This window comes from Larimichthys crocea, chromosome XVII (assembly GCF_000972845.2).
Source record: "Larimichthys crocea isolate SSNF chromosome XVII, L_crocea_2.0, whole genome shotgun sequence".
NCBI classification, from domain to species: Eukaryota; Metazoa; Chordata; class Actinopteri; family Sciaenidae; genus Larimichthys; species Larimichthys crocea.
Window position 1 is genome coordinate 18,060,852 of NC_040027.1, and position 24,436 is coordinate 18,085,287.

A 24,436-nucleotide genomic window follows, 5' to 3' on the forward strand; every position below is an offset into this window, starting at 1 on the left:
ATATTTCATTTTGTGATCAAGTGGAGTGGTTGACAGGTTGAGAACCACTGTTGTACACAACTGAAACATATGTCCCTCGTCCTTTCACGTCACAACACGCAGAGTGTTTCACCGCCACAAAGTCTCCCTCGTGCTCGAGGATTTCCTTGTTAGCCTGGTAGTTATGGATTACAACAACTCCAGTGGCTTCACTGCACAAATAAGTGGATGTCAGTGATATGGTGATGCCGGTGCATCCTGTCTGCTACAGACTGCTGTGTGTAGCGTTGGTGGTCAAAGCAGAGGAGATGTGGTATGTAATGTTAGCTGCTGCCTCATAAACAACTATACTTAAACTTGTTTTGTCCCCACACCTGCTACAACAAGCTACACTGTGATTGTAGTGCGTTTACTGTGGACTAGGAGTTCAAGCTGAACTCTTTTTACATTACAAACATCATTCTATGTATCAATTGACTACTTTTTAAAATGCACATCTTTAGAAAGGTTGTGTGTAATATTTAAAGGATATTTATTGGCAGAAATTGAATATAATATTTATATGCATGTTTTCATCACTTGAAAATAATAATTGTGATTTCATTACCTAAGAATAGGCCTATTTATCTACAGAGAGCAGGTCCTCTTACACAGAGTCCGCCATGTTGCTACAGTAGCCCAAAATGGACAAATCAAACACTGGCTCTAGTGTTTTTCGCAAACACCGGTTCTCCCACAAGCTTGGAAGAGGAGGGTTATAAGCGATGGGTTTTCAGTTGGTTGTTATTTACAACTTCAGCAGTAGATGCCACTAAATCCATCCTACACACTGGACTTTTAAGCGTAGATTTACCATTACTCGTCATGTCCACAGCTTCAGTAGAATATTCTAAACTTCATTTAGTTTTACATCTAATGTGATGTGAATCTAGTTTCAGGCAAAATAAAAACAAACCACACAGGTTTTTAAGTTATTGTAAAATTATATTAACAAGCAATCTTTCCTCAATTTGAAATAAAAAAATATCAGCAAATAAAGGCAACATAGGACAGATGTGTATAATGCGTAATGTTCACAGGAAAAAAAAAAAAGAAAAAAGAAAGAAAGCAAAAATTTTCATCACATTTACAAGACTGCCGCTAAGTTTATAATGATGCCTACTAGAATCGGTTTAGAAAGCTTTGACTAACTCTGAATAACTGGGGCAATATATGTAGTCAAAGATTGTATCAAAATATAAAAAAATGTGTGGGTGGGCAAGAGGGGGCAGGGCCAAGAGGGGAGGGGGCAATGATACAGGAGGGAAGTATGAACAACCAATATGTACGAGAGATTAAAATGGGCAGCTCATTCATAGCCATTTCATTATAATCAACCAAACCGGAAAGAACACAGAAGGCTACGACGATGAAGAGCACAGAGTGTTAAGCACAGACAGGTAAAGAGATATACACCACATTTTAAAGCAGGTGTCCACATAAAGAGCAGCACTAGGTAGTATGTTGTACACAGATTCTCAGCATTCATGCACTCACTTCTTATGCCGAAGTCTGGTTTCCCCTTGACAGAACGCAACAGCAGTCTAGCTGTTTGAACGGCAAAGACTGCAGAGTTGCATCGCTGTCAACAATAAGAGACTGAAATTGATCAAACGGGAACAAATTGACAATGTAAGAACCGACTGAGCACTTACATACTGCGAAAGGTCGTCAGAATAAAAGCTGTTCTTTCAAGTCTTTCCCCCTTACAAACCTCTTTAAATAGAAGGGTGGGCATTTGGGAAGAATAGTACGTTATTCATAAAGGTGGCCACAGAGTAAAAGGCAAAATCTGAGTCCTGTGTCAACTGACTTTTTGTGACACAGTATGCATGGCGATAAGTAAAATGACAAGACAAAGACTTTCCAAGCTCACAATGCATATACACACTCTCCAGTGTTTTAAGTGACAAAAGCGGAGACATTTCCTGCACATCTTGCACCACAAAGCAATAATTAAAAAGTACAAGAGGTAAACTTCAACCATTTTTTTCCCCTCTTCGCTCTAGGGTCGAGGGGACTGAGAGGGGTTTTTTACGGGGGGGGCTCTGCAAAGAACATAAAACGTGTCATGTATGCATTTTCAGTAGCTGGTTTTGTCACAATTGGGGTTGTGATAAATGGAGAAATTGTCCTTCATTTTTGAGCAAGGAGCAGTAGTCGCCAGCCATTTCGATTTTTTCCCCGATCAGCATTCTGGCGTTGGTGTGGAACCAAAATGGCGCCTGTCCCTGATTCGGTGCTGATGTGTTTGGCCGTGTCCTATAGTGAGTTCAGATCCTCGGAATGATGGCAAATAATGTCGGGTAGGGTGGAGTTAGGAGGGGGGTGTCACACGCTCATCGTCATGGTTGGAGAGTACTACGGGGGAGCACAGAGAAGAGAGGATTAAAACACACCTTTTCCCTACAGAGTTGGTCAAACGCCCAGTTAGCTCTCCGCACCGCTACTACTGTAGTCATTGATGTTAATATGCTGCGACTGTGGCTTTACCGTGTGGTCAACGGCGCTCTACCTCTGACTTCATCAAAGTACTATTACAGTCAACAGCAGCCCAGTGATGTTAGCCGAGTAAGGGGAACTGGCAAGAAGAGAGACTTACGTTCTCGCTCTGAAAGGAGTGGAGGAAGTTTCCACTCAGCTCCCCGTCATCCCTCGGGGTCCCAGGAGGATTGCTAATGCCACTTAAATTGTTTGGGGAATTCTGGAAACAGAGAGTGCACAATGTATAAGATTTCACAAGTGAAGATTTGGCTCTAAATGCAAACATTATCTGCATGGTTAACACTGTTTACCTTGTTCATTCCATCCATATCACCAGAGCCTAAAAATGAAAGAATATGAAACAACATTTAGTCTATGATCCTAAGAAAGCCGTTCTTTTATGCACTGACTCTACCTGAAGTACAATTTATTGTCATCTACTTAGTTTGAAAAAACATTTCTGTGTTGTTTTGGTAAGTGTGTAGTGGGTAGTGTTACCTAGTGACCCGTTCATGTGGTGTGGTTCCATCCCAGCCATGGCTCCCAGGGGTCCGTCAGATCCGGGGCCCATAGGGAACTGAAGGGGAAAAAAAGGCAGCATGGACTCACTAACCACATCTCCACAGCACAGTCCTCAGTAAACCAACCAGCTTCAAATTTAAATGACTAAAAATAACCAGGAACTCAGCTAACTACGTGGTACATTTACTTATTTCTGCTACGGTGGACATTCGTCCTTCCTTTAACTGAAAAAAAAAAACCTCGTTCTGTCCATCAGAGCGGCTGAAACAGTAGCTTACAATATCAAATAACACACAAACGGAATCAGTATAACAAGTGCATTTGTTTTGTTTCTATAAAAATCTCGTCTGTACATTCTTGAGTGCCAGTCAGGACGTGTGAATGTACCTTAGTAAGGCCAGCGTACTGGTAAAATACTTTTTTATGCTGGCTAGTTCCATTTATGCACAAGTAAGAGAAATTAGCTAAATAACCCATTTAATAAATCATAAAAACACTTCAGGTTTTAATTAAGATATCAAGTACATCGGTTTCTTTCCCCCTCGACATGGGCTCGGCTTGATCTGTCTGAAAGCTACTAAATCTTACATCTCCATATGTAATTGTGAGCATGACACAACAGCATGACATAAATTGAAGAGTGGAATCATTTCTAACTCCAGCAAAGATTAAAAAAAAAAAACTGCCCAGCAACATGGACGTATAGATTAAGAAGATGGAAATCCTCACTATCCCACCAGCTGTCTGGAGACAAAGATGGATACTGGATGTTAAGGTGGTAGAGAGGTCAGGTGTTTAGTCAATGGTAAGAGCTTCTCACAACGACCAGTGGAGCTCACAACACACCAAATACCTCAGCCACTTAATTGTTGTCCTCAGACATCTGCTTTATCACTAAGTGAGCCCCATTACATTCAGACTCTGATGTTTAGGTGGTTCTAAAAACAGACAGCTCGACACAGGATAACACTGAGATGGGCTGTGCTCTTGGTAGAAAATGGTTTGTTAGTGAGATCCAAACATTATTTGTGCTCTGTGCTCAGATTTATGCCAACTACACCAATAGTACTCAATAATCACAATATTCAAACTTAGAATGGCGAAAAAGAAACTCACGTTATTTCGGTTGCCGGGTCCAGTGTTGATCATGGTGTACAAATTGTCACCAGAGTTGTTTGAGTCTGGAAAAGGTGCAGTCATACGTGTAATTGGTACTAGATGGTGCATGAAAAGGGTAAAGATTAACAGCTTAAGCCAGGGAAACACTAACCTGCAGGGCTGGGCATGATGGGAGTTCCTGGGGGTCCCCCACCTCCAGAAGCACCCTGCGAAGAAAAAGCAAAAAACAAAAACAAATTTAGATGTAAAAACTTTAAAAAGCTACTTTCCTATGCTGAAATTCATACAGTATGTGTAAGTTAAGATTCTAGGATGTGTTCTTACCCCGTATGCACCAGGAGAGGGTGATGAGTAAGGCATCTGAAACCAAAAACACAAACATTACAGACCAGAAATGGGTGAGTGCAAACCCTTTCTATAACTCAAAATGCCAACATTCATCATTTGATCATCCTAATAACATTATGGCCGTCTGTCCAACTGTCGGTGGAAACCATGACACATAATACTACAATTACATTCCAGACTAGAACCTTGGAGCACATTAGACCTCCTCAGCTCTAAGAGGAGATCTGACTGCAATCTGAACCAGAGTTTTTCTGTGTGTCCGTGTGTGTGTGCATTAGTACTCACAGAGTTGGCATTGTTCGGATTGGACCATGGCCGGCCAGTCCCTGGGCCCCTGGATAGTAGAAATGTTAGGTTTTTATAACACATTAAGGTTAAAAGACTTGTCAGAGATATTTATAAATAAATAAAAAATAAAAAATAGGCTCACATGTTCACTCCTGGCATACTGGGACCCATGGTGTTGTGTGGAGGCCTCATCCCACCACCGAAGTTCTAAGAAGAGAACAAAAAAAATCATTAAACTGGCTGTCAAAAGCAAGTTTAAGGATTTAAACTACAGAGTATGGTAATAACAAAGAAATCTGGCTAGCACACAATTTACTGTTATCAGCACTAGTCTAGTAAAAACCCACCACTAATGGGTCATCAAGGAGAATAGCTTACCTGAGGGCCAGGCCCCATGGGTCCCATGCCTCGAGGGCCGCTCATTCTCTGCATTGGCCCCAGGTTAGGATGTCCTGGAGGGAAAAGGGAAATTCTTGTGAAGAGAGAAGCCAGAAAATGATTCTCTACTGCAGGTGTCATATGTAGTTTAAGTAAATTCAGTACTGAGTCACACCTTGTGGTCGTGTAGGGTCCATGTTAGGCAGCATGGGATGAGGACCTGGTCCTCCGCCTGGTGGCTACAGGGGATAAACAAAGACTCAATGAAGCTGCGTTTTTTAAAATGTATTCTGCATCCATAATGCATGTTTGTGTGTGTGTGAGAGGTCTACCTGGTTGGCCATCCTGATGGGGGGACCCCTTGGGCCTCCGGCAAAGCGAGGCGACATGAAGGACTACGACAAAAAAAAACAAAACAATGTTGTTCTGTGAGATTTCAACAAGAAAGTGACATAAATCTCTCAAAATGTTCTAATTTCTCAACAGCATGTTGGTGCGAATACTGAAAGCAGCATAAAGCGCCGAGCTGAGACGAATGCCAAAGCATGAAGCATCAGCACGGAGAACCAGCGTTCCCAAATGACCACAGATAGCAAAAAACAGAGAAAAGAGAGACAGAGGGAGAGGGAGTGTTACCTGACTGTGAGGTCCCATCATACTGTTAGGGGGAGGAGGCTGAGGGTGAGGAGAGCCCTGGGGACCCGGAGGACCCTGTGGCATCGTACAAAATAAAATAAAATAAAAAGAGGCAAAGGAGGAAGTAAAGAGGAGGGAGAGAAGGGGGCGGGGGGGAGAGAGGATGAGACGAAGAGAGAAAAGAGGGAGCGAGAAACAGAAGCGACAAAAGAGGGGCAGAGAGAGAAGCAGGGTTACTGCAGGGCAGAGGACAGTCGGAGTGCAAGAACCAAAAGTGTGGCGCAAAATAAATGTACAAAAATAAGATGTTTACATGTACCGAACACAGTAAAAGAGAGAGACTGAGCAGAGGAGAGCAAGCAAATGGCTTAGCCTTGAATGAGAGAAAAGGGAGAGAGAGAGAGAAAGATGGAGAGGATGTATGCTCTTTTGCCTGTCAGTCAAGACATTAAGAAGCCTGCTGCATGCAGCATGTTATCAGTGCTAATTTCCCTGAATTAACAGCGTCAATTAAGCTCTATGCAATTAGCTGTATAACAACACTAAACACCGGCACTGTGTCGCTAATGTTGCTGATCTGACAGAGAGCGAGGGGTCTAATTGAGCCTCCTCCAATGGATCCTGGTATGGAAAGTATGAGTGAGTGTGTGTGTGTGTGTGTGTGTGCGTTCATATCATCATATCAATGTCAAAAATGTCTTTCCTGATATTAACATGATCGCATAACAAGTCACGCCTTTGCAGCTTCTAGTGCATAATAAGACGGTGGATTTTAAGCGAATAGTTTAGTCTAATGGAGGCAGAGCAACATCGCAAATGTATGTCACATCTTAGAGCCACAGTTCCACACAGTTTCCTGCCAAGAGTTTATCCTCATGAGATATTGATTTACAGTAGGTGCTGCACCTTTCGATTTCTCCATTAGGGAAAATGGCCAGGCCACGCCTGCCTGTTTACAGCACTGGAGGGGGCTCGGGCAGACAGAACGTCTATGACGTTTACTACAAGTTCACTGAGCAGACTGGAGCAAAACAAAAAGACAGAAGCGGTATAGACACCAGTGTGGAGAAAAATCAACGAAACCCCTGACAGCTTTTTAAAAAGCTGGAGCCAGCTGGGACAATCCTGATAACTGATTATGAAGTGATTTAATAGTGAATGTAGGGGATGAAGATTTAAGAGCACTCCTAGTAACACACAGCATCAGTGAGGCGATTGGCTGACCTGGAAAAAGCCAGGTGGCATGGGTCCTCCTGGCATGCCCTCACCAGGGGGCATCCCTCCCATCACAGGACTGGGGGCTGCTGCGGCACTCTAAAGAAAAAGAGACAAAAGAGCAACATTTAAAAACCTCTGAAATGTGCTGCACATGATGAGACAAACGGTACACGTATAGGACTTGACATGCAGATGTAACATAACTGTATTGAAATCTATTTTTAGCATTTTGTGAATGAGGTTCTGGGCACAGCTGGCCCACAGGAGGAGCACATGTGAGGAATCAAATATTCTGTTGACGTAGGCTCTGAATGGGTTAATGTGCCTCATCTTATCGGGCTTTGTGACTTTTATCCAGATTTAATTCATTTAATTGCCGTTTAAACATCCTTTAACCTATCCGCGACTCATCTTAAGAGAAAGAAAGAGAAATGCATTTGGTAGACCCCGCGTTATTTGTGGGTCTCCCGTATGTAACGGATGTTTACCGGGGTCCTTACTGAGGCTTCTAAACCCTGCTGATCCAGGATCCAGTGGATCAGATAAGTATCAGGGAGATTCTATTGAGTCAGTGGCTCCAAAGTGCTGCTACACAGCAGGGGCTTGCTGGGCCGATTTCCTGCTCAAACCGCAGCCCTAATTCACTAATGTGCCATTTGCTTCGGTCACACGCTCCTAATTGACTGAGTTTTTCTTCCCTGTAGCTGAAGCGATCCGAGATGGGCTAATGTCCTCGGAGCTGTGGGGTTTAGCTTCCAAAGAACAGCTACAGAACGAGAGCAGCGCCTTCAATCCCGTTTGTTAATGCACAGCTCACTCATGTTATAGTGTAGACGTACACAAACAAGCAATGATTACCACAGGGATGGATGAACCAGAACCCCACACACACACACAAACACACAGACCTTGTCTTTGTCCAAAGCTCTACAGACATCACTGGTCAATAGCCAACACACTCCCTAGTATCGACTGCACCTCCCCTAATTATATCTGCTCAGGCTGCCACTGCAGGGCCACTGTGAAATACCTCAGCAGGGAGAGAAGTGAGGCCACAGGGAAAAGTCACGTCTCATCAGGCCCCACCACCACCAACACCACCACCACCGGGACACAGACACAGAGACACAGGCAGCCTGTAAATCCTGTTTCAGCAAGATAGCAGAGGTGAGAAATCCTCGAACACGGCTAACATAAACATACGCCTATAAATGTGTAAGATGAGACATTTTCTGGAGATCTCAGACGCTCCGCAGACAAACTTCGTGTTCTTCCTCACCCAACAGTTACTCTCAACTACCCAGACCATTCGTGTAGAACAATGACTCACTCAAATTCACAGCCTGTTGAGCATCTACTTGGAAAAAATAATAATTGCACACACATGGTCACGATAAAAGTGTCATGATGACACCAAGATGCAACTCTTGATTAAGGCCAAATGAAACAATAAAAGTGAATCTTTTCCACGTCATTTGCAGACTGCAGGAGTCCTTCAGTAAGTTTAGTGCTGGTCTGGATTCAGCAATGAATCACTGATGTTGTTTTCTACCTTATGCAATCTGTAAATACATTTATTCACCAGGTTTCTTACCTCTGCCCGAAACGAAGGAACACGTGTGCTGGCGATCACATGACTAGCAACCGAAAACTTGGTGCACGCAACAGTGACTGTCTCGGAGTACTGAATACTGCTGGGGTTTTCTTTCTTCCAACGAACACTGACATGACTCCTATACATTTACACTGCAGGTTATGAAAACATTGATGTTTCTTACATTGACAGAAGCCTGTATAATATCGTTATCATCCACTAAATCATTTAACCAAGATATTTAAAGTATTTCAACTGAATTAGAAAAAAAAAAAAATCTAAATTCGATTTAACTTCAAAATCATTATTAAATACATATCTTTTTGGCTCTTCATCTAATGCACCATATTGGGATATATATATATATTAAAACAACTGTTGAAGACCAACACTGCATGGAGAAAACATAATGCAATCATCTGCATATATAAAACACAACCTGTTTTGCAGTAATTGAACTGGCCAGACAAGTCATTCAAGTTAAACAAGGATGAAGCGAGGTTTCCATCCTGTCTGACACAGTGACCGACTTGGAACGAACTCACCCAGCAATTACGAAAATCTAACCTGCATGGCCTGACCGGTATACAAACACACAAGGATTCTGGGTAAGTATTTAGATAGTTCCTCAAACGTTGATTTTTTTTTTAAAATGTGACACGCATGTTACTATTGTGGAAAAAGACCACAATAGTTGTGTGAAGTGAATAATAAGACATATCGGTGCAGCGTTTGAATGCTTTAAAAGACAAAATAACCATTTGTTAACCAATTCTAAACTGCTCAGAGATTTATAAAGACACTTTGTGGGGAATGCAAGCTAGAGGTTCATTGTTGTCGCTCCTACTTTACTGTTCTAGACAATTATATACCGCTTTGTGGTTTATGACAGGAACTAAACGCAGTGAGATCATAGATTTATGGTATTGTTGCAAGAAGAGGAACATGTTTCTGGTGAGCATATTTAGATGCAAGTATTGTGGTCAGCACCCTTAGCCTTATTAATGTCTAGCTTTCTTAAGAGTTCTGCGTCACCAGGCCGCCCCTTATTGCTTTGCACCCTAATGAACAGACTATAAATCTTCCACCATAGCCAGAGAATCTCATGCATCATTTGGACCGTTTGCATTAGAAGGTAAAACCGGTTAATCATAGATCTGACATTTTCAGAATTCATGGTAACTAGTACTTTGCAACTTCCTGCAACCCGCCCTCGTAGTGATCTCGTTTCTTTTAATGAAGAGGGAAATTTACTTGCGTTTTAAAAGCTCGAACGGCCTAACTTCACCAGCTCTGAGCAGCAGAAAGGGGCCTCTCACAAAACCACTATATTGCAGCCAGGTTATGATACAACTGGAGGAAGAACTCACTCTGTTTATTATAGATAAAGACTGATCTACAGTTTACGGCCGGTTTAACAGTAGAGTAGTACACGCTCATACAACCACATTGTCTGGCTCCTTCAAAGTGAAACGGTTTGTTTTGTTCCTCTATATTCATGTAGCTGATTCCTAGAATGAGGCCTGCACAGAAATAATGAAGTAAAACAAAGGAGTATTTAAAAAAAAAAAGGTATTTACCACAGCCATAAACAATGTCAACAGTCTAAACAGCTCTATATAGAAGTCAGAAACTACCAGACCGAAAAAGCAACGTGCATGGCGGGTTCCCAGGCATGTAGTGTTAGATCTTTATCATGTCCCACTACAGCCCACAGCTGTGCTTGCTGGACTGTCCCAAACTGGCTTGATGCTGCTTTCGGTCTAAATGAACCACCTCTCACTGCAGACTCTCTGGTACAGGAAAGGGGGGCAGATGTCTCAGCCCTGCCCCGGGCTATAAGGCTCTTGTCTGGGGCCTTCCTTACAACTCCCCAGGGGACCTCCTTTAAGACAGACTAACCCACCCAATCACCCCTCACCCACCGTGATTCAGCGTGTGTATGTATGTGTGTACTGTACGAGAAATCCCAGCCAAACAAATTTTCCCTGAATCCTTGAATCACTGAAGGAGGTTATAAAAGGCCAGAGTGGCGGCGGATGTGCTTGTGCTCTCTTTACAAAAACAAAGACAGAGAGAGAGAGAGAAGGGAACACATGGGGGGGGTGGGGTTAGAAAAAGTAGGAATGAGAGAGGATGACCAAGAGGTTGACTGGGGTAACTGTGAAAACACAAGGGTATACACCGACATAGACACAAACAGACAGAAGAAAAAATGTAACATTTAAAAAGGGGATGAAGGAGAAGTGATGTGAGGTGGGAGGTGGACCACCCAACTGCCGGCTCCTGACCTAGCGTGCTCTTAACAGCCTCACTTCTTCCACTGAAACTGACGCTCAAAAGAAACCAGCCCCTATGTTTAGCTTGTAAATGTTTAACCATCAATCAACATCATAAAACCCACTCTGGATCCTGACTGGATGCTCGCTCCCATCCTCTCTAGTTACTTTTCTAGATCCCTTCCACTTCTCGTCTCGCTCCTCTCCTCTTTTCCCTTCTCTTCCCCAGCCCCCTGCCTCTTTTTATTCCCTCAGCTCCCTCCACGGTGGTGGATGCTGGGCATATGCCACAGTGCCACTCCCCTTTCCTTTTTTTTTCCCCCTTCCCAATCTGCCCCTCAGCTCCGTGACAGCCATCAATCAGATGCTTGACGCCATGGCGACGGGGCCCCTCAGGGAGCGTTCATCAGGCCCGCCGGGGGTTTACGAGCGCTGCCGGCTGACAGAGCAGCACTCACCTCCCCCACACCTAGACAAAGGCGAGGGTCCAAGGACTAGTACTGTCCACACACACGCCTGACCCCCAACATCCACAAGTGAACACAAGGAGAACCAACATCAGAGCGAAGGGCAACCACAAGATGTCGGGGAGAGTCAGCCACACAGGAACTCTCAAAGCTCCTCACCACAGCAGCACACAGCCCAGACTGACGTTACACTGTTCCCTCATTTGCTTAATGTTTTCCATGTTATGAAAATGGCCTCAGTCAAACCACGAGCTGCGATCTAACAGCTTATTTTATGTTGTTTAATCTCCCAAAACTGGTCTGAGGTGGTTTTCTCATTATGATACAGAAAAATAGAGTTCGATCTTCGCTTACAGTAGAGAAAATTTAAAGAATACAATATGTAATAAATGTTTGGAAACGCGATTTCTCCAAGCAGATGAAGTGTGTCTGAAATATGCGACGCTTTCTTGTACTCTGCGACTAAAAGACACAACCACACAACGCAAAAACATGTCCCACCTACCTAAACAATCGAAGATATTGCAATCAATCACTGTAAAGTAAGCTCGGCGAATAAAGGCTGATTTCAAAACTCTTTTTGTTTGCATGAGTTGGAATAATAACAAACCAGGTTATTGAAAGGGCAGAGCCACGTTGTAGCCTCTCTCCGGGCTCCCAGGTCACCTGCCAGATCAGGCCTGTTACCCTGACAACCTTATCTGCCAAGAGCGAGACCAACGTCTCCGTTTTAACCCCTTCCTGTCTTGATACATCTATGGGACCTACCTACACGAACCAGGCTTGTCTATCATAACCCTGAGAGGACTCCTTAACCTCCAGTGTCTTTTCTTGGCTGTGAATACGTATCTTTATTTTATTTACATCCGCCGCACAATGCTCGCGTCCTCTTCTTCGGGTAAGGTCGAAGAATCGCGAGGATGGGAAAGGTTAAAAGCCAAGCTGACAAGCAATTCACACTTTCTTTGATCTTCACAAGGCCGTTTTTGGTGCTCCTTTTTGAATGGTGGCTCAAAGCAGGAGACAACGTAACATACGGGGAAGAAAACTGTGGCAGCATGAGAGGGTGAATTTTGGATCGGAGACGGAGCCTTTAAAGTTCTCAACTGTCAAATCTATCAGGATTATGTCATTGCAGGTAATATGTTTCAGCATGTACTCGAGCTACCACACACACACACACACACATCTGTGCATAAATTAGTTGTGCAGAACACACGGCAGGTTTTCTTTTTCTGTCTTCACGACTGAGGCAGGGAGCTCGAGCGCGGCGTGGATAAAGGGGAGAGCACTCGACAGGTCTGACTCAGGACATGCTGACATCAGCATCATTTTCCCAGAAGCCTATAAAGCTCATTGTTGGGCGCATCAGTCGACCCACCGACAGGGGGGCAAGATGACCGATCGTAAATTCAGGAGGAGAGAGAAAGAAGAAAAAAAAAAAATACAGTCCCAATTTACATTAGGTAGTTAAACACAGCCACAAAAGATGCAGTGGGGAATAGAAAATGACGTACATCTCTGGAAGAGCGTGTTCAAGATGCATTAAAAGGCAGCTTTTTCCTTTTACACTGTGAATTCTTTAAGCTAAAAGGGAATTTGGTATGGCGGCTGTATCACTCTTGAAGGGGAATGTGGGAGATTTTGTCAGGACTTGAGTGTTGACAAACAGAGAGGACTTTGCTCTGATAGCGCCAATGAAAAAAGGGAAAAAAAAAAAAATTCTGACTCATTGCACAACCGGAGCCCTGACAGGCAAACTTGTTGTCTTCTTCAGGAGAAGACAGAGCAATCTGTGCAGCAGTTTTTCCAAGTGTAAGCGCTACTCACGTAATCATGGAAGGCTTTTGCTTCGCTGGAGTGGTCACATGTCTCTCTCCTCTCCGGCGCAGCGCAATACAAGTCCCAGAAAACACTGTGGACAAGACAAGTCATGAAGTAAACAAAAAACACACACACACACACACACAAAACCGCTGGACATGTTTACAGGGAGACAAGGAGACATTATCTCTTACCACCACCAAGAGTGTAGGAATCCAGGGGGTTCTCCGAGTGTTATGTTTTTCTCCCATCGGATCTAGGAAATGGGGATTTTCAAAAAAAGGGTGTAGATTAAATACATTTGAATGTAGCTGCATGCAATGCATGCACATGCAAATCAAGTGTTTAATTTGATTATAAAAAAAGGAAAGGGTTGAACTTTTTTCCCCCCCTTCAAATCTCACATACCTCTGATAAAAAGGTCTGTGCAGACTTCTGTGCTCCAATGTGCAACAAATACTCGTAGACGTACAGAGCCAACCTGTGTGGAGGAGGAGGAGGAAGAGGAGGAGAAACATTTTAGATTTAATTTACTAAAAACAATAAACGGCAGGTTAGATCTTCTTCATCGGGCACACTGAGTGACTAGAGTCGGGCACAGGCCCTCTGAACAATGGCTGCCAAATAGCCTATGCCAAAAAAAATTAAATGTGTGTGTGTGTGTGGGGGGGGGACTGTGTAACCAAACCAAAAAAACAAAAAAAACTGGTTAAGATTCACAACAATGCAGAGAGAGAGAAAGCAACAGTGTAATTTTAAGAGTGGTGATGTTTAAATTTAAAAAGCATAATGTTGCTTGTGTATTAGCTGGATACAGTATCCTGGTGGCACTGATGGGGGCTGAGGGAAATAAAAAAACGGAGCCTATCCAGAGCGCAACAGAGAAAACAATGTACTGTGTGGCAAAAAGGCGATGTTATTGTTTTCTCCCTCTCCGTGTTTTTCTTCGACTGGAATATATCCCGAGAGAAAAACAACAAAAACATGCGAGCAAAAAAACGCCACAAAACTGCTCGACAGGAGTGTGAAGAGACAGCAGCGAGGTAAAGGTAGCAGAAAACACAGCGCAGGGAAGGAATGGCGAGCAGACAAGGCGGTTCATTCAATTGCTTTCTCGGTAGGAGGAAATCGCCTCTCTCGCCTAGCCTGTCCAGCGAACAACAGAGAGAGAGAGAGAGAGGAAAACTTACGAGGCGAAAAACACACAATAATCACCGTCTCTGCGCTTACTTTTCTCGTGCTTGGCCGTCCGACGGCACCGGGGTGCCTTTGCCTTTGGGGAACATTGTTTTGTGTCGCAGGTCGCCTCCTTCTCTTTCTTTTTTTTATTTCATCTGTCAGATCATCGCGGCCGCGACCCTCTCCGCGCACTCCAACCGCACTGCTTTTGCTCAAACCCGACGACTCAACCGAGCCTGGTCCGCGGAGGGGAAGAGGCGGGGCCAAGGCCGTGACTGATGCAGCCGGCAGCCAATGAGAGGCCGCCGCTCGCCTTAAGGTATGCCTTTTATTTATTTACTTGTTTATTTATCTAGGTGCTTTTAGTTTTGCTGTTTTTGATAGCTGTTATATATCAAGTGAGCGTAATTTAATGAAGAAATTAATAGTTTCTCTGCAAATGATTCGGACATATACATATATACATACATATACTGTATTTATCTGCATATGTGTGTGTGTCCGGGTTAAAATGCATGTAAATAAAAAATAGAGTGAAAAAAGAATTTCCCCATTGAGGGATTAATAAAGTATATCTTCTTCTTCTTCTTCTTCTTCTTCTTCTTCTTCTTCTTCTCATCTTTGTACCTGTTATGTTTTTGTTTCTATGGCTTTGTTGTAAAGCACTTTGGGTACCATCTGGCTATTGTAAAGGGCTAGACAAATAAACTTGATTTGATTTAATTTGATATGACAGTGTAGATTAACAACTGCCTTTTAAAAAATATATATATTTTAAAATAAAACAAATTGATTCATGGCAAATTATTTTTAATAATCTAAGTAATATATCTAATATAAGACAAAATTTGGTGCTTTGAGAAGCTTTTCCGGTTTTTAAACAGCCAATTAAACCAATTATTTATTTAAAGCCACTTTCTAAATACAAAACAACTCGAAATGTTTATCTTATTGGATATTTTTCTGATAACCTACAAACAGGGAGCTATATTTCCATATTTTATTGGCTTTTAAGTGCATTAACTAATTAATGTGAGCTAAAAAAAACCTTGTTTTACCTTATTAGTAAGTCAACATGCCTTCAAATACATAGCAAATAAAAAAATGTTATAAATATAATGTGAAAGAGTAGATAAGTGTGTTCCTAAGCTGTGTCAATTTACATTTTAAAGGTTGTTTGAGTATGCAAGATATTGTTTTCTAATCTGGAACACTGTGGGCCGTAGCCAAAACAATAAAACAAGCAAGTAAAACAGGCACAACGTTAACACACATTAGCCCCCCCACCGGCTCTCCGCCAATCACAGGTGGCTCCTCTGCGCCCCTCAGTGCCATGGCAACTACGATGATTGACAGGCTTCACAGCCTCTAACAACGCCACCACCCCACCTTAATTGAACACAACTCAACAGCCACAGTCTGTCACAATATTAAATATATATACTGTATATAATTTTTATCTTTTCTATCACATTATCAAGTTTGTTTTAGTTGAACAAGTGTACGGACCTGTCGCCTTTAAGCAGCCTCCTCAATATGAGGTCAAGCTGTTCCACCTTAAAAATGTGGACGTAACTGTAACCACGACAGGAGATAGTCTCTCTCTCTCCCCCCTTCTCTCTCTCTCTCTCTCTCTCCCTCCAGTGGCGAAACTATTTAGTAAATCCATGGCGTGTGTGTGCATGCATGTGTTTGATAAGTTGTTGTGTTGTGTGTAGAGAAATGGGTGAAGCCCCGGTCCCGGTTACAGGCTGCAGTCTCTCAGCCGGTGTTCACGGTTTGTAGCAGACGCTCACTGGACTTCACCATCAGCTGTAACTTTTTAAATTAGGTAAGCCATTTTATTTTTGTTTGCTTACAGTGTGACTTGTTTACTGGTGACGACTTGTTTTTTGTTTTTTAAAATTGCAGAATTAATGTCAGGCTTCACTTCCTCATATGTTCTTATTCCTTTGCAGCAGAAGTTCATGTTGAATGTCTCATTTCTCTTGAAGTCATATGTAAAGGTCACTGCAGCTGCCTGTCATTGATAACAGGAAAGACAGGTGACCACTGAGCCCCAGTGGAGCAGAAGTTATGAGCAAACACTTGTATCCCAAAACAAATAGTTTCCATGCCTTTAAATAGTTTGTGTGTGCCTTGATTTTTTTTATTTTTTTTATTCCAGCTTGATTAAAAACATGTCTCAGCCTGCAATAATAATAATAAAAAAAAAGATGGTGTGTAAAATTGCATTCATTGATAGTCGAGAATGCATATTTACAAAAAATAGGCCCGTCAGGTTTTTCCTGATCCTTCACTGAGGCAAGAAATGTTGAGCAACTCCTCAAACAGATTATTTAAAGCGTCTTAGGTTGCAGCACACTCCACGCATTCACATTTAGAAGTGAACAACATCTAGGTATGTTAACATTACAACTGTCTGTGTTTTGATAGTGGTGCTTCTGACTCAACACTTAAGTTACTGTTGAGATGTGGGTGTAAACAGCTGCACTGCAGACCACTTAACCCCCCAAAACGGATGTGTCAGATGAAAGTGGGCCTGAATGAATCCCAAACAATATTTTATCAACTATATATCGTTGCGGCTCATGGAGAAATAGTAGTTTTGGAAAGTTCATATTATGTTTTAGGGAACCAAAGTTTAAAAATGACATGAATGGTTCTAAATGGCTGAATGTTTCTACATCAGGTCATGTCCCAGCTTGATCCCTGTTTTACTCCCTTCACAACTCACCTTACTACATATTTGACTGCACACAAATGATAATGTAGCTTTAGATGTATAAAGTGGCAGGTTCCAGTCATATGTTTTACATTTTGATGATGTTAACCATATTATTTAGACGTGGATCAGAGGTTGTAGTGGTTATAATAATGTTTTTCTGTCACCACGTGAGTCCAAATTAGTGCAGAGTGTCTTATCTCTGCTGTAACACATTTTTCTATGTTTCTTGTCTGTGTAGTTTTGAGTTATGACGTCAGAGGGGAATCATGGAGATACCGTGCAGGACCCTCTGTTCACTGAGGAGAGTGAGGAAGGGTACAGAAACCCTACTGAGGTCAAGATGAGTCAGATCGTGCTGCCATGCCATGCCAACCACTGTGGAGAGCTGAGCGTCGGACAGCTGCTGAAGTGGATGGACTCCACGGCCTGCTTGTCTGGTAGGAAAACATTCAAGACCTCTCAATTCATACAATATATGCACATTTAATAAAAAGTGAAATGGTTACTTTTAAACTCTTTTCTTACATCACAGCATGTAACTCGTGATATAATTATATAAGAGACCATAAAGCCCTGAACATGCTTATCTGCAACTCTTATCGGAGTGTTCGAGTAGGAAGCAGGATAATGGATAAAATCTTCAAACGCATTACGTGAAATGTTATATTTTCTTCACATATATCAAATTATAGTCGGATTTTCTGAGACGCTGTTCAAGGAATAAATAATCAACCTTCACAAGGATGGCAGTTTTTGGTTACTCTAGCATAAAAAAATACCTTAAAATTCAAGGCACTTATCTAAAAGTCCATTACTGCAGTAGAACATTACAGCCTGCCCATTTATTTGCAACGTTTCTTAATTAATCAAAAAATAAATAAATATATAAATAAAAGAGATAGCTACCGCAGCACAAATGGAAAAATCTGTGATATTTGACAAATGTATATTGTCTCCTGGAAGCACTACCCTTATACGTTTAATATATTCTGGTGCTGTGTAAACCAATTAAATGAGGGTCTGAAGTCTGTCTGTGTGATAGATTATTTCTGTATGCCTTTATAGATGCATATATTTACAACTCATAAGCTTTCACGCTCCCTTATTTGCATATGCTTTGTGACATTGTGCCGCACTAGTTAAATATTTGTGTACTCTCTCCTCTCTCAGCTGAGAGACATGCAGGTTGTTCCTGTATCACTGCATCTGTGGATGACATCCATTTTGAACACACCATAGGGTAAGTTAAGTTTATTGCTGCTCTACCACAGTGTATCTCAAACAGAGCAGTAGAGACTATAATAAAATAACACATTCACATAATACTAGATGCTAAATTATGTCGGTTACCATTACTTTCCAGTTACAAGCAGAGGAAGGTGGACATTGATGATAAAATTATGAAAGTAGACATTCAGGTTGTGTTGAAACTATCATCACTGCTCCATGTTGATAGTAAAGAGAAGCATCTGTGTGTCTGTTTACTCCAGGGTGGGAAAGGTAGTCAACATCATAGCAAAGGTCAACAGAGCCTTCACGTCCAGTATGGAGGTTGGTGGACATTGTTTTTTATTTCAGCATCACAAACATTGATTTAATTTCATAATTAATGAAATAAATGTGGTGATTTTGTTCCTTTCAGGTGGGTATATTGGTGACTTGTGAGGACCTTTACACTGCTAAGCAGTGGAAGGTTTGCCATGCCTTTGCTACCTTTGTGGCCAGACGAACTGAAGCTGGAAAGGTAAGGGACAATAACCAAATTATGTAAACAAAACCATTTTTACGAGAGCTGGTTCAACAACGTTTGGTGTGTGTGTGCACAGGTACAACTCAAGCAGGTGATTCCTCACACACAAATGGAGCAGATGGAGTATAGCCTGGCAGCAGAGCGAAGGAGGATGAGGCTCATCCATGCTGAGATCATTACGGACCTACTGAGCAGCAGCACAGCTCAGCTGGGTACAGGCAGTAGACTAAGGGCTTTATAACACAGCATTTGGCCTGGTGGCAGTACCATTTGAAATCTGATTGATTCAAGCTCCTTGTTTTTTTTTTGCACTCTCCCCAGGTGAATGCCGGGAGTATCAGGACGCTGTGCCAGCCGAGCGGACACGAGTGGAGAGTGTAGAGCTGGTGCTACCACCACATGCCAACCACCAAGTCAGCACCTTTGGGGGTCAAATCATGGCCTGGATGGAAAATGTGGCCACAATTGCAGCAAGGTATGCATCATATGATGTTACAGCCAGCAGTTGGTTAGCTTAGCTTTGCATAAATACTGGAAACAGGAAAAGAGTTCTACTATCACTTCCAAAACTCACAAACCCTTAATATCAACAAGTTATATGTGCTGGACTACTATATATGCAGTAACTTTGTGGAGTCTTGTCTTCTCTGTGAGGTTGCCAGTAAACCATTAAACATTGTCTGAAGTCACTGCACCCTGCCAAGAAATAGTCCCACATGAAACCCTCCATAAAACCTCTGTCTTTATGCCACTTCAGTATTTGTATGGATTAAACAAAGGACATGAAACATGATGATTGCTGGTGGGCTTTGTTACCTGTGGCATCAATCTTCTTATAACTCTTGGAAAGAAAATGAGTGAATTTCTACTAATTCCTAACAAATTCTACTTTGTTAACGAGCTACCTGTAATGACAAAACACCAGAAAACAAGACAATCTACAAACACCTTGTTCTTTTTTTCTCTTTGTCTCGGATTTAGTCGCTTGTGTAACGCTCACCCAACCTTGAGGAGCATAGACATGTTCCATTTCCGCGGCCCGTCTCACATTGGTGACCGACTGGTGTTGAAGGCCATTGTTAACAATGCCTTCAAGCACAGGTGAGACTGCATACAATTACCAATTCTTACCACACAAACAACAAATAACTCTCAGCTCATCTAATAAATGTTTGAAATGTATCTCTGTAACATTGACAGTCTTAAGTGTGTTTATATTATTCCTCTGTGTGAATGCATATCTTCTGTAAACCTTGTGTGCCTGCATACATGGTGTGCTCTAGCATGGAGGTGGGCGTGTGTGCTGAGGCCTACCAGGGTGGAGAACCTCTGCGCCATATAAATAGTGCTTTTATGACCTTTGAGGTGCTGGACAGTGACAGGAAACCAAGTACGCTGCCACGGATACGACCTGAGCCTGTGGTGAGTTTTCAAAGTGTGCTGTAATTGCCTTGAGAGCTCATAATGTACAGTAAAGTATACCGTAGAGCCAAAGGGACAAAGGACATTTCCATTTACCAAGTTCACAAAAAGAGAATCCTTTTGTGAGGATTTCAGCTTTAGGTTTTCTCATGTTTTACAGGATGGAAAAAGACGTTATCAAGAAGCTGTTGCCAGAAAGAAGATTCGCCTTGACAGGTTAGTATCTCCTCTTAAATCATCAGGTACAGCCTACAGATATGTCCAAGGACTGATGTGATTTATTGCAGATCAGTGCAAAGTCCATATGGTAAACATATAATTTCTATCTCCTAAAGATTTTACCACATAGTTCTCTGCTCCCTTTAAAAAATGATTATTTATGACATTAGGAAAAGTATGTTTTGAGCCTAAAGTGGTTTTTGCCAGATACAGAGGAATCTAGTACACCATTTGATGCAACATGAGTCATCACAAACCATTACAAAACCAACAGATGCGTTGGAAAAAAAACAAAAAACATCCACAATTGTGAATGACGCAGTATAAAACACTGGAAGTCATCATTGCTTGGTTTGTCCAGTGTTGTTCTAGAGGATCCATTGTTTACAATATTCTGTGGCATCACATGACTTGGCAGAGCAGCATATCACAGCTGAGCAGACTTTGGTGCAGAGTCTGTCAAGCATAATCGCTTCATTGTTCACTTGTAAAATACCCGGCCTCCAGTATAATCTTCATGCCACTGTTTGATAACCAAATGAGTTGGATCATTGCTAGAATAAAAAGGTTCACACCGGTCTGGTTCTCAGATCTCTCTTTTGTCCCTGAATGTAAATCACTGTGCCCTACGTGTTTACAGGAAATACATTATCTCCTGCAAGCAAACTGAAGTGCCTCTGTCTGTACCCTGGGATCCAAGTAACCAGGTATCGCAATATATGGCAAAATAAGAGGCATGCATGCTTAGCAAGGCTTATTAGATATAGCCACCACATTCAAGAGTTCAGACAGGCCTTTTGTTTTTCAGATGTACCTGAGCTACAATAATGTATCAGCACTGAAACTAATGGATACCAGAAACAACTGGGTATTAACTTCTGAGAAAAACAAGGTCAGTACTGTTTATATTATCATTCAGGATATAGCTTGTTAAATGGTTGCAGCTGTTGAGAATCCACCATGCATTCATACCTGTATTATTTTGGACATAGTGGCTGTCCTAAAGTAGGCCCACATTGCTTTCATTAAATCAAGAATCTTCTGCTCCAGCATCCCCCCAAAAGTCAGCTTTGAGCTTTAGAGAACATGACCTGACTGATAGTCATCCTCAAAATATGTATAATTACCGTATTTATAATCTCTCATGCACCCACCAATTAACATGACAGTTTTGACAGGGCTTTAAAATAACTGGAATGAATCATGTTCATACACCTCCTCTCCGTGGATGTGCTCCATTCTTAGGTTAGGCTGTACACGCTGGAGGAAAACCACATGCTGTGCTTCAAGGTGGAGATGCACGTCAGTGTACCAGCAGAACAGACGTTCCACCTACTGTCAGACCTGAGGAGGAGAAAGGAGTGGGACCAGCACTATGAGTCAGTAATATATATATACATATATTTATTTATTTTTTGCTTCAAGCATCATCTGGAGCTCAGCAATTTAGACTGCAGAATAATCTTCAAGGATAACAGAGGTTATTCTATATATTTATTATTGTCAGCAAACAACATATTGGCATCGTCTGTCTTTCAATATTTGACCATCTGTGGCCACTAGACCCTGTTGTTGTGTGTGTAAAAATGGGTCCTAAACATACAATTTTAATTTTAGCAAATGGGGTAAAAAGCATGTTTTTAGAGGACTATTTACAGCTCTGGATTTATTTACAGCAGCAGGAAGGCGTGTGTGGGATGGACTCAAAATAAACGACAGTTCCCTCATTCATGGGAATGAAGCAACATGTCGTGTCAGCTGTGTGGCGCGTTGCTCACCTATAATGGAGGTCTATGGCACAGAAAAACAAGATGAATGAATTGTCTGGTCCTTTCATTTGATTTGTGGACAACAGGATAAATCCCTGGAATTAGTTATTTGTCTTAATTGATAGTGACAACAGTGCGAAACGTAAAGCTGATTTTAATTCTTCTTTAAGATCTGTATGTTATCACATGCTCATTGCTCTGTGACCACTGCAGGGAGTGTGAGATGATCAACCAAGCGGATGAGGAAGACACCCTTTATCGCGTAGCTACCCCGTCTGTCAGTAAAGGGGGCAAAGGCAAGGACTTTATCTTGCTGGCATCTCGGAGGAAGCCATGTGACTCCAGGTGTTGTGACATATTACATAATAAACACTTCGCTCATGTCATTTCACATCTTTTTTCTTGATTTCCTATCCCATCTCATATTATATTTATATATATATATTTTATGCAAGCAGTTAGGTTATTGCATTACTGCCTGCCGCTTGCTCTTTCATAAAGTCTCATGATGCTTATCCTCTTTTGTCCCTCTCAGGGACCCATATCTGATCGCTCTGCGCTCTGTCACTTTACCCACTCACCCTCCCACTGAGGACTACACCAGGGGAGAGGTGCTCTGTGCTGGCTTTACAATCTGGGAAGAGTCCAGTACTGTCACCAAGGTTGGCCAAATGAGAAGGGCATGAAGTTCAGCAGGCACTCTAGGCACTTTAGCACAATATAACACTTCCCCCTTGCAAAACTACTGTTTAATTCAAAGATACAGTAGTTTAATGCATCACATCTGACCTGATGTGTTTTGTTTTCAGATCACCTACTACAACCAGGCTACACCGGGTGTCCTCCCCTACATCTCCACAGATATCGCTGGCCTATCCTCCAGCTTTTACAGTGCCTTTTCTGCCTGTAGCCACTTCCTGGAGACCAACAAAGACAGCCTGGCTGCTCTGCCACCTTCTGCACTGTGACACAACACTGCCGCCATGGTCTCCCTACAGAAGGAGGAAGGAGGGATGACGATAACCTCTGTGACTTCATCTCATTTCACCTCTGTTGTGGAGGTGCTGTGCTGTTGAAGAAGCCATAGTTGGATGCAAGTGTCCGATTATGAGATTACTGACGTCTGTGCAATGGTTTTATAGTTGGTTTTTTTTCAAAGTCTGAGTTCTTACTGTGTGACTTTGTCCCATTTGAAAATGAGAGAAATCCTCTTTAAATAAATAGACTGTATAGTTTACTGAACTCGTTTTCAGCAGTATTATAGGTATGAAGCAAGACTGCACAATGTCTCCGAGTCTCTTGTATTTTAAGCCCCTTAAGCTGTATTATAGAAAACTTTCTGTGCTATACTAATTTATAGGTCGATGAATTTTGGTACTTAAGTTTAAGTATTTAACACAATCTTTAGACAGCCATCTCTTTAATGCCAGTCTGTACAGAAACTAAGATGAGGATAGAAAAAGTCTAAGCTGAGATGTTTGAATCAGCCTCTTTTGATATTTTTTACCTCCTAAATGAAGTTTTTATTTGATTAAGACCTAAAATGTAAGTAAGCCAATATGTATATATTTTAGAGGACAACTTTTGCACTGATTGTATAACATGTTGACATTCAATGCCGAGTTTCTTACATGACAAGCTGCTTTCTCGATTGAAACAATAAACACAACAGACCAGTGGATTATGCTCATTTTAGCTGTAGTGTTGGTGTTCACCTCCCTCACCCAGCATTCCTGAGATTCCTTAACTGTTTCTTATGAGGAAACAACAAAGAAAAACACAGCTTGCAATTGTACCCCACAGTAACTTGTGACTTTAGTGTTGTGATAGGTGCACTGCAGAGAAGTACGTTGGAAGTGAATCAAGCCTCTGCTTGCCGGCTGCCTCAGACTGGAGGTTAAAAGGAGTTGTTAGCTCTGCTTGCTTTCCAGGTATTGTTTGCTCCATGATCATCCTGTTTTGCTAACACTGCTTAATGCATTATGAATCTTGCCCTGCAGCTTGATGCTCGCAGCCATGCTCTTGCTATCCCTAAAACCCAAGGCTGATTACAATGAAAAATCATGTTCATGTCCAGTTAATATGGAAGAAACAGGCTCTTAAAAGTTTAATATATCCTCAATTATTAACATTATCTGACTTGCTTTTTTGACCCAGCTTGCTCCTCAACTGTCTGTAATTTTGCCTAAAAGTG

The 24,436-nt window shown here is 42.0% G+C and overlaps 2 protein-coding genes across 4 annotated transcripts; one reads left to right on the forward strand and one right to left on the reverse strand.

The window, feature by feature from the left end:
- Nucleotides 1–1,149: 1,149 nt before the first annotated feature.
- ssbp3b (single stranded DNA binding protein 3b) lies at nucleotides 1,150–14,638 on the reverse strand. 2 transcript variants are annotated; one of them, XM_010730203.3, is made up of 18 exons: nucleotides 14,406–14,638; nucleotides 13,584–13,656; nucleotides 13,370–13,431; nucleotides 13,182–13,266; nucleotides 7,018–7,107; nucleotides 5,794–5,868; nucleotides 5,490–5,552; nucleotides 5,333–5,396; nucleotides 5,158–5,231; nucleotides 4,922–4,986; nucleotides 4,777–4,825; nucleotides 4,468–4,503; nucleotides 4,295–4,349; nucleotides 4,141–4,205; nucleotides 3,001–3,079; nucleotides 2,814–2,842; nucleotides 2,621–2,722; nucleotides 1,150–2,379 (listed from the first exon to the last, which is right to left on the reverse strand). In XM_010730203.3, exons 1-18 carry the CDS (start codon nucleotides 14,459–14,461, stop codon nucleotides 2,350–2,352), a joined length of 1,152 nt encoding a protein of 383 aa, XP_010728505.1. In that variant the 5' UTR covers nucleotides 14,462–14,638; the 3' UTR covers nucleotides 1,150–2,349. The 2 variants fall into 2 exon arrangements, with proteins under 2 accessions (XP_010728505.1, XP_010728506.1); XM_010730204.3 differs by lacking the exon at nucleotides 5,794–5,868.
- A 1,278-nt stretch (nucleotides 14,639–15,916) lies between these two features.
- acot11b (acyl-CoA thioesterase 11b) lies at nucleotides 15,917–23,932 on the forward strand. Of its 2 annotated transcripts, none has more exons than XM_027290621.1 (16): nucleotides 15,917–16,185; nucleotides 17,321–17,519; nucleotides 18,253–18,322; nucleotides 18,573–18,633; nucleotides 18,725–18,826; nucleotides 18,909–19,044; nucleotides 19,154–19,307; nucleotides 19,814–19,933; nucleotides 20,116–20,254; nucleotides 20,415–20,470; nucleotides 21,114–21,180; nucleotides 21,282–21,365; nucleotides 21,719–21,852; nucleotides 22,456–22,587; nucleotides 22,778–22,947; nucleotides 23,052–23,145. In XM_027290621.1, exons 2-15 carry the CDS (start codon nucleotides 17,330–17,332, stop codon nucleotides 22,926–22,928), a joined length of 1,596 nt encoding a protein of 531 aa, XP_027146422.1. In that variant the 5' UTR covers nucleotides 15,917–16,185; nucleotides 17,321–17,329; the 3' UTR covers nucleotides 22,929–22,947; nucleotides 23,052–23,145. The 2 variants fall into 2 exon arrangements, with proteins under 2 accessions (XP_027146422.1, XP_010728508.2); XM_010730206.3 differs by having other exon boundaries at nucleotides 15,930–16,185; nucleotides 22,778–22,904; nucleotides 23,052–23,932.
- Nucleotides 23,933–24,436: the final 504 nt, after the last annotated feature.

Excerpts from the sequence above, each read along its gene's own strand:
- ssbp3b (XM_010730203.3), bottom strand. The coding sequence starts at position 14,461 with ATGTTCCCCAAAGGCAAAGGCACCCCGGTGCCGTCGGACGGCCAAGCA. Across the intron at positions 13,432-13,583 it reads CACAGACCTTTTTATCAGAG|ATCCGATGGGAGAAAAACAT; the intron begins GTATGTGAGATT and ends CCCATTTCCTAG. Across the intron at positions 3,080-4,140 it reads GACCCGGCAACCGAAATAAC|TTCCCTATGGGCCCCGGATC; the intron begins GTGAGTTTCTTT and ends TTTCCCCTTCAG.
- acot11b (XM_010730206.3), top strand. The coding sequence starts at position 17,330 with ATGACGTCAGAGGGGAATCATGGAGATACCGTGCAGGACCCTCTGTTC. Across the intron at positions 18,323-18,572 it reads CATTTTGAACACACCATAGG|GGTGGGAAAGGTAGTCAACA; the intron begins GTAAGTTAAGTT and ends TGTTTACTCCAG. Across the intron at positions 22,588-22,777 it reads AGGAAGCCATGTGACTCCAG|GGACCCATATCTGATCGCTC; the intron begins GTGTTGTGACAT and ends TGTCCCTCTCAG.